Raw genomic sequence first — 9,500 nt, 5'->3', positions numbered from 1 at the left:
GGATGAGTGAACATGGGTCAGAGGGTGACTCTTCCCTAAGGAGAAAGAGGGGGGAGACTAGAACTGACCCGCCAGGTGTTTGTGGAAGGCAGTAGTGACTGTGGAGCTGATTCTAGTGTCTCTGTGCAGCCTTAGCAAAGTGGACAGGCTACCTGTCTCAGGCCTCAGCACAGTCCAGGCCCTCTCTACCTGACTGAGAGTCTAGGGTGTCTCTTGGCCCTTCTAGTCCTATTTCTTCACCGGCCCCCAAGGGACTTGGAGTTGTCCATCCCAAAGGTGAATTCCTTGACACTGCTGTCTGGTTATACTCACTTAAGTGCCAAATTCTGGGTGGCGCTTGGTACTAGAAGCTAGCCTAAACGTGCCCTGTGGCTCCTTAGGACACCTAGCACCTTCTCCATGTAATGGGATAGGCCCTAGCACCTCATCCATGTAATGGGATAGGCCCACCTCCCTGGATTGCTGGGAACGATCCAGGAAGGAAAAGCTGGAGCTGGACCCTGTGTTTCCGCCCGGTGATTCCATCTCCCATCTGACTTTTTTCGTGCTCACATTGGGAACAGGCCGAGGCAGCTGTGAGCGTGGGAATCCCAGCACCCCTGGGTTCTGCCCTGGCCCCTTGGGCGATCTGCGGTCGGGCGTGGTCCCTTCTGTTCGTCCCGCACTTGAATGGCAGAACCATGGGGTCTGTTCGCCACCGCCTGGCCCCTCCGGGCGCATCAGTGAAAACGACTTTTATGGTCACGTCGAGGGGCCGCGCGCTGTCCAGGGCCGGCTCTGAACGGCGCCCCCGGCGTCTCCTCCCGCCTGGGGAGGCCCTGGGGTGCGTAGGCGGGGTCTGGGCTGGGGAGGACGGGGCTCTGCTTGGCCCAATCGGCGCCGCCAGTCGCCTGGGGGGCGTGGTCTGGGGGCTCCGGGCACGCTAGAAAAGGAGGCGTCCGCAGCCCGGGATGCACTCCCATCGCCCGGCGTCTTCTGGGTCCCAGCGCCGCGATCCCCCCGGAGCCCGCTCTGCCCAGGTGGGACCAGAGCCCCGCGGAGGTGAGAGGGGCCGAGAGGCCGCTCGGCTGGGTTTTTGGTGGTTGGTGGCTGGTTGGTTGATTTGGGACAGGGTCTCACGATGTAGCTCAGGCTGTCCTGGAACTCGCAGCCATCCCCCTGCCTCAGCTGTGATGTCAGGCGTGCACCACCGTGCAGGGTGGGTCCCCTCCTTCCTGCCCTTTGCTCCCCGCTCTCCCTGAGGTCCAGAGCCGGGGTGCCTAGCGCGGGTGGGGTTCGTTCCGGCTGCGCCCGCGCCCTGCGGAGCCTCTACCTGCGGCTCAGACATTTGCTCTGAGGAGCGCAAAAGCCCTTTTCGGATAAGGAAGCCGAGGCTCAGGGCACGAAGTCATTTGCCCAGGACCGACTCTCCGCCAGGAAGCGAGGGAGCTGGGGTCCCCGGCCGGGCTGCGCGGTGCGCGCTGGCCGGAGGCGCGCGTACGCCTCCCGGCGGCAATTCGGGGCCGTTTGGGGCGGTCCTGCGTCGTGAAGTGGGAGTCGGATGGCTTGGACGCGGTAGTTTCAGGAGGGCTAGGTGTTCGCACCGGCCGGTGCCTTTGTTAAAGGGCCACGCCCCTTTAAGGTTTCATTCTCAGGGAGCTTGCCGGGGGAGGCCGCTCCTTCCCCTATTGCGGATGAAGATACTGAGGGTCAGAGGGGTAAAGGGAGCTGTCCCTGTAGAGACAGGACTGGAACTCAGCTCTGCCTGCCTCCAGAGCAATTCTCCTGCCTCACTCTCCAGTGTGGTGGGATTACAGGCGGGTATTCCTGGGTCTGTTTCACTAGGGTGACCATAGGATAACTGCTGTGAGACCGGCGGCCCAGGTCCCTGTGGGGTGCAAACCCAGCACCTCCCTAGCCAGGGCAAGGGCTTAGTGGATGCTCCGTCTTGTAGTCCATCTTGAGCTGGGCATCTTTCAGCCAAAAGGTGGGTTGCTAGGGTGAGTAAGATCATCAGAGTGGCTGTATCAACGCCCAGCTCTCTCAGGGACCAAGAGTGGGTTGTGAATGTCCCCTAGGAGTCCCCAGACTTCTCATTTTGGTAGTAGAGTGAGCCTGCCTTACCCAGATGAGCCCACCCTGCCCGGGTAGGGTCTGGAGTCTGACAGTCCTGCAGAACAAGGCTGGACCATTCCCCCAGCCCTAAATAGACTGAAAGGAGTGTGCCAGGGGCGTGGGTAGCACAGACACTCTGCCTCAGCCCCCAGCTGGCTCCCCTGGAGAAGGAACAGCAGATGTGGGGCCACTTTACCTGCACTGGGAGCAGTGCCTGGACACCTGGGTCAGGGCTGGCTTCCAGAGCCCTGACTCCACACTGGAGGTGTGGAGTGGCTTACCCGGGAGGCTGGTGCCACACACTTTACCTGTGTTTCATCCTTGCTCCGTACCCAGGCAGTAGGCCTGTGGATCTCCTGTCACAGCTGAGGAAACTGAGGTCCAGCCAGGTAGAGTGCAAGAGCATTACCCCAGGTGGGTCTGGCTCTGAACCCTGTACTCTTGACTTGTGGGGCCCGCCCTGTTTAAGACACTTCTCTGTTCATTGCTATGAACCTGACCTTCCCAGGGATGCTTATCTGAAAGGCTCCAGGAAAAGTGGAGGGAGATTTCCATCCTTACCAAGTGGTAATGACATAACAAGACTGATAACTGATGCTTTCCTGACACCTCCTACGGGCCTACCCTGCTCAGGTCTTCCCCAGACCACCTCCCTGGCTGGCCTGACAGCTTCATCTGAGAATGTACTGGTGTGTGCCCAGCATGACACAGCTGGAGAGAACTGCCCCAAGCTGCCCTCCCGCCCCCCTCAACAGGAAGATGCTCTGCTGTAGGACTGTCACAGCAGAGGGCCACACGATTCTCTCTGGCTATGTAGTTGCTTTTAACATCATGGGAGAATGGGGTCCTTGACCAAGAGTAGGTGGGGGTGGGGCTAGGAGCTCTGCTACAGGGCTCTGACAGCGGTTTTGTGCGCTGAGAGACTTGCCTGGGGGACTGGGGTTAGTGCTGGCTCCCCGAGCCTGCCTCCATGCTGGACAATGTGGGGAGCGGCTTGCAAAGGTGATGGTGGACCTGGATCAAGGAAGGGGAATGTGAGGATCTTCCAAGCCCCTGAATGCCATCTTCTGCAGACCCCGAGTTGGACTCTGGGAATGTTTGTACTCAAGACCCCTGGCGCTGACCTTGGCCTTGTGGGAGCCGGCACCCTGCTCGTCTCTGTCGCCAGTGTAATTTATGCAGAGGGGAGGTGCCTCTGTGTCTGCTACTCTGGGCACAGGAGACTTTTTAATTTTTTTTTCAAACTCACTGGTTTTGATGAATCCCAGCTGTGCAGAGGCCTGCGTCAGTCAAAGGGGCTGATGGCTCATGGCTAATGAGGAAGAGAAACCACTGTGTGGCCTGGAGTCCATCAATTCACTTGATGGTCAGGTCCTTCAGCTTAGGGACCTTGAGCACCTTGAAGACCCTCAGTAGGTGCTCTGCCCCTCCACAGGCAGGGGAGGCACATGGCAGGGTGCTGGATCCAGGGTTCAGGGACCAGTTACATTGCTTTCTTTGTCTTTGAAATTAAATATATTATAAAATATGCATACACATAAAAATTTACCATTTTATTATTGAGTGATTGATTGTTTGAGACAAAGTCTATGTAGCTCCAGCTAGCCTGGAACTTGGCTATGTGGACCAGGGTGGCTGGCCTTGAGCTGCCTCTACTTCCCCAGTGCTTGGATTAAAGGCATGTGACAGCATGCCCAGCTATTTTTATTTAAAAAATTTTTAGATTACATTTACTACTTATTATTTATTTATTTATTGTGTGTGGATGTATGTACGCCCCAGTGCATGTGTGGCGGTCAGAGGACAAGTTGCAGAATTCATTCTTTCCTTCCACCTTGTAGGTCCTGGGGGTTGATCAAACTCGGGTCTACAGGCTTGGCAGCAAATACCTTTATCCTCTGAGCCATCTTTCCAGTCCAGACTTTACCATTTTAAAGTGCACAGTTGAGGGGCATTTAGTATATTGGCAATAAGCACTGCATGGTCAGTGCTATGATCTAATTCCAGAACGCTCTCATCTCCAGAGGGAATCCTATGTCGGTGAGTGACGGAGCTTGAGGCTCCTCCCCTCAGTGCTCACAGCAGCTCCTCTCCCCAGTGCCTCTGGGGTTTGTGCATTCTGGACGCTTCTCGCTGATGGAAACTCAGTATATTTTCGTGCATATCTGAACTTCCTCACTTAATAATTTAAGTTTTGTCATACGAAATGGTTTAATTATGGCATTCTCTCCTGCCCATGCCTCATACTTTATTCACTGTCCTCCCCACCTCCTCCTCTCTCCGTCCCACTCTTGCCACTCCCCTTCACCCTCCCAATAGTCCTCCCTTCTAGTTTGAGATCTGTTTTTATTGAGTTAGGGTCTCACTGCGTAGCCAGGCTGGCCTCAATCCTCTTGTCTCTGTCTCCTGAGTCTTTTGTGCTGAGAATGGAACTCAGGGCTTTGTGCAAGTGATGCAAGGGCTCTACCATTGAGCCACCCCCAGCCCCTCACCGGGGGATCCGAGGCAGGGGCTCCACCACTGAGCCACACCCCAGCCCCTCACTGGGGGATCCGAGGCAGGGGCTCCACCACTGACCCACCCCCAGCCCCTCAATTACTTGCTACGGTGGAACTCTATTCCATTGAGTAAGTAGAGCATGTTTGGGAGATGCCAGGGATTGGACCCAGGTCCTCATGCATGCCAGGCAAGTATCTACCACTGAGCTGTATCCCCCACCATCCTTAGAGCACAGTTTCCACCCACACTGCCTCAAATGTCCTGCTTTGGCTGTGGGACACTGTGCATGTACCATGCACACCGCTCCTTGGTGTGTTTTCATTTCTCAAGGATATACATACCTCGGAGGGGATGGCTGGGTCATGTGGTCACCCAGTGTCTAATAGTGAAGAAGCTGGCTCCTCCTTCCTCTGATCCTCCATGAGGAAGCATCAGCAGGGGTCAGAGGCCACTCTCATTCTGACAGTGGTGAGCTCCTTCTCTCCAATATAGGCAGATCCTGGTGTCTGGGTTTTTGTGGCAAGGCTGACATCCTGCCCTGAGTCACAGTGACAGCCTACTGAGAATTCAGAGTCTTTAGCTGGAAGTCCTGTTCCATCCCTGCCCCAGCTTTCAGCTGTACTCTTGGGCAGACACCCCCTCCCCCCCCGCCTTTCTAGGCCGTGGGGACATGATGATCCAGCCAGAGGGAGGTTTATCTTTGCTGCTCTTCAGTGCTGTGTCAGCTTAGACAAAACCCACAGACTCGGGATGGTGGGGGCAGCTAATGAGGGATTTTGCAATTTCTGGTCCATCAGTTAAAAATATTATAAACTATGAAAATCCACATCTTTCAATCCCAATATCTGGAGTGTATTGTGTTTGATGTTGAATGGAGGTATTCCAGAAGAAAAAGCATCCATTTTGCTTGTGGGCCAAGGATCCCAGAGCTGACCCTGTCCTAAAATAATTTTGAGTGGGAATATACCCACTTGCTCCTGAGAATTGGGAACTGGCATCAAGCGTTGTCTGTCTTCTGGCCCTGCGTGGAGCAGGCCCAGGACTCCAGGCCAAAGAGGCCACGTTTTGGCGGCAGAGAAAGAGGAGTGTGGGTGGAGGGAACTGGTGAGGCTACACCGGGCAGAACGCCACACAGGCCTCGGGTGGGAGTGGCCGGGTCGGTCTGCCCCAAAGGCATGCGTTATGTCACTAAGCAGACACCATCTAGGGGCAGGTCACACAGGTGATGGGGGGCATTTGTCCTTGAACACAGCTTGATCTGAAGTGAGCTGTACTCCCAAAGCAGGGATAGGCCTGCCTGGGGGACCCCCAAGGTGAAAGAACAGAACAGGGACTCCGGGAATCTGAGAACTACTCGCTGGGGTCTCTGAGCCCTGTGCTTATAGAAGGTGAAAGTATCAGGTAGGGCCATTGGGCCTTACCCCCCATCTCCATGGTAACAAACAGTGTGCCTCTGCAACTGGCCTCTGACCAGTACTGTGCCCAGCTGGACAGTGGCCACTTCGGCTGTGTTTGCTCTTATCCAAAAGTAAAGTGAGGGGCTGGAGAGATGGCTCAGGGGCTAAGAGCAATGGCTCTTCTTGCAAAGGAACCAGGTTCAGTTCTCAGCACCCACATGGCAGCTCACAGTTGTCTGTAGGTCTAGTGGCAGGAGTTCGGAAGCCCTCTTCTGGCTTTGTGGGCACTGCATGCACACTGTACACATAAATACATGCAGGCAAAATACCCATACATAGAAATTAAAAAAATCTTAAAAAATGAACAAAGGGGGCTGGAGAGATGGCTCAGCAGTTAAGAACAATGGCTGTTCTTGCAGAAGACCCGGGTTCGAATCCCAGCACCCACATGGCAGCTAACAACTGTCCGTAACTCCAGTCCCAAGGGATCCAACAGCCTCTTCTGACCTCCTCGGGCATTGCACGACATGGGTGCACTTACCTACATGCAGGCAATACACACACACACACATACACACACACACACATAAAGAAAAGGGGGGACATACTGTTTGTTACCATGGAGATGGGGGGTAAGGCCCAATGGCCCTACCTGATACTTTCACCTTCTATAAGCACAGGGGCTACCAGAGACCCTGGATAGATGGCCCAGCAGTAAGGAGCACTGGCTGTTCTTGTAGAAGACCTGGGTTCAAATCCCAGCACCACATGGTGGCTAACAACCATCCATAACTCTAATTCCAGGGGGTCTGACGCCCTCTTCTGTCCTCTGAAGGCACTGCATGACATGGGCGCAATACACACATGCAGGCATAAGACTCATACACATAAAATAAAAATAAATACATTAACTAAGAAAAGAAAAAGGGGCCAGGCATGGTGGGACAGGCCTTTAATCTCAGCACTCCATAGGTAAAAGAAGCAGGTGGATCTCTGTGAGCTCAAGACCAGCCATCTACATAGCAAGTTCTAGGCCAGCCAAATCAGCATAGTGAGACCTTGCCTCAAAAACAACCACAAAACCAAAACCCTCAAAACCCCAAAACCAAATGAGACCAATGACAAAACCCAAGCAAATAAGCCCCAAACAAGAAAAAAAAATATTCAACCAAACAAAACCAAAACCAAAAACAACCATTTCTTGAAACCCCCAAAGCAAACTAGCCTATAAAGAAATATGAAATAATTTCTAGTACATGTGGGTGGCAGGGAGAGGCCAAATGTGGGAAGGGGGCTGGAGAGTAGCTCAGTAGGCAGAATGCTTGCCCAGCAGGCATAGAGCTCTGGGTTCCATCCCCAGTACCCCATAAATAAACTTGGCACAATCCTAGGACTTGGGAAATGGAGGCAGGAGGATCCAGAGTTCAAGGTCATCTTCGACCACATAGTGACTTTGACGCTGGCTGCTGATCCTCCTACCTCAGTCTCCATGCTAGGAACGCATGTTGTGCCACTGTGTCTGCCTGTACCCTGTTCTCTTTGTGATCAGCCACAGTGGTGAGACTATAGTCGTAGAAGGCCAATGAAGGCTACCTTCACCCTGGCTCAAGATGGCTGCAGAGGGGCTGGCTGCTGGGGACAGATGTGGGGTCATATGGAGGATTCTGATTAGAGGCTGAGTGTGACCAGGAGTGAGGGGCTTGGTTGCTGAAATGCTCCTGCACCCCAAGCCAAGGAAGCCCTTTCAGAGCAAGTGGGCTCCCCTCAGGCAGCCTGCACGTCTCACGTGAGAGGCCCGAGAGGCCCGGTTCAGCCCCCAGCACCGGTAAAACAAAGCCAGTGCACAAGCCTCTTTTGGGAAACTCATGCAGCCTGGTGGGACTCCACAAGAAGGCAGACTGCAGATGCCTGGAGCCAGGATGAGCACCTGGAGGAACATAGCTCCCTCTGGAGCATGTGTAGTGACCCTGCATGCTGGGCACTCTGCTGGGTGCCTCTACCTACATGCCCTAGAGCCAACTCTCACAAAGGATAAACTGTTCCAACAAGAGAGTTGCGGGGCTGGGGAGATGCCTCGTGGGTAAAGTGCTTGCTGTGCAAGCACGAGGGCCTGAGTTCAATCCCCAGAACCGTGTGAAAATGCTGGGATTGGTAGCGTGTGCCTGTAATCCCAGCAATGGGGAGGTGGAGACAGGTGGATTCCTGCAGCTAGGTGAGCAGCTAGCCTAGTTTAAGTTGCAAGCCCCAGGCGATAATGAATAAATAAATAAACAAAGCTGGGCGTGGTGGCACATACCTTTAATCCTGGCAATCTGGAGGCTGAGGCAGGCAGATCTCTCTAACATGGAGGCTAGCCTGGTCTACGTAGTGAATTCCAAGCCAGCCGTGGCTACAGGGAGACCATATCTAAAAAAGAAAAAAAAAAAAAAAAAAAGGATTATGATTCCTAAGGAATAACACCCAAGATCTCTGGCCTCCCATGCACACACTCCTGTAGGCATACCTGCACACACATGTACACACACAGTATTTCAGACATATACGCAACAAGCAGCAGCATCCATCCTCCTCCGCATGTGGCCATCCAGGCCGTCCTCTTCCACAGCTGAACACACTGTTTATTTCCAGGACCTTGGCGGCTTGGCCAGCACCGGGATATTTTCAGCAGGGCCTTGGCAGTGTGGGACACAGTGCCCTGCCAGCCGGGGATGAACCTGGCCTGTCTGGGAGAGGCCTCAGGGCTGCCTGGCTGGGCCTTATCTGCACTCCTGGTTTACTCTGCAGGGTTGTTGAGGCCAGTCTTAGCCCGGAGGCTCCCAGGGGTCAGCGGGAAGGGGGGCTGTGTTCCCTCCTGTGTGCTGGTGGGATGGGGCAAGACTTCATCTTGTAATCCACCCTTCAAACAGTCTGAGCAGTTTTAAGCTTTTTAAGAAAACACAACTTTTATTGAAGTTCAACTTCTGAGGGAAAACGGACCATCACTCCGTGCTGTCAGGTAAATTTCCTTGCAGATGAGGCTGCATAGCCCAGCCAGTCTGCCTGCAGGGGCCCCTCAGGCTCTCCCACCGCCCCACCCCAAGGGTAACCATATCTGGATGTCTAATGGCACGGGCTGGTTTTGAACTTCACATGAAGGAACTGTGCGTGTTTAATCATTGGCGTCTGGCTGGCTTTGTGCCACACGCAAAGGTGAGGTTAGCTTGGCCAGCTGCTCACCGACAGCCCTTCAAAGTTAAGCCAGACCCTGCCTGGTGTGTCCTTCCCACTGACGTTCCTCTTTGCATCTGGATAGAAAGCAAGACTCCTCACAGTGGCCTTGAAAGCCACTAGCTGCTTGGCGGTGGCTGCCTGTGACCCCTGTCCTGTCTTGCACAGCTGGATTGGTGTGAGCTTGCTTTCCGCCATGTCCAGAGTGCTACCACCTCCAGGCCTTGCACTTCAACTTTTAAGTTCTCAGCAGCATCTGCCCCTGGCCCCACCACAGGGCCTGTCCACCCCCCCACCCCCCAC

General features: G+C 54.3%; 1 protein-coding gene across 2 annotated transcripts in view; it reads left to right on the top strand.

Annotated features, from left to right (window-relative positions):
• The first annotated feature begins 914 nt into the window (after nt 1–914).
• The window catches only part of Crispld2 (cysteine rich secretory protein LCCL domain containing 2), a 65,078-nt gene continuing 56,492 nt past the window's right edge, over nt 915–9,500 (top strand). The window contains exon 1 of one of the 2 annotated variants that reach the window (XM_008827905.3): nt 915–1,041. In XM_008827905.3, the coding sequence (XP_008826127.2) occupies nt 951–1,041 (91 nt within the window). In that variant the 5' untranslated portion in view covers nt 915–950. The remainder of the gene's footprint in view (nt 1,042–9,500) is intronic. The other variant, XM_017796862.2, reaches the window with a different exon arrangement.

The sequence above is a fragment of the Nannospalax galili genome, unplaced genomic scaffold (genome assembly GCF_000622305.1).
Source record: "Nannospalax galili isolate Female #2095 unplaced genomic scaffold, S.galili_v1.0 scaffold933, whole genome shotgun sequence".
NCBI lineage: Eukaryota > Metazoa > Chordata > Mammalia > Rodentia > Spalacidae > Nannospalax > Nannospalax galili.
This window is presented reverse-complemented; position numbering and strand designations above follow the sequence as displayed.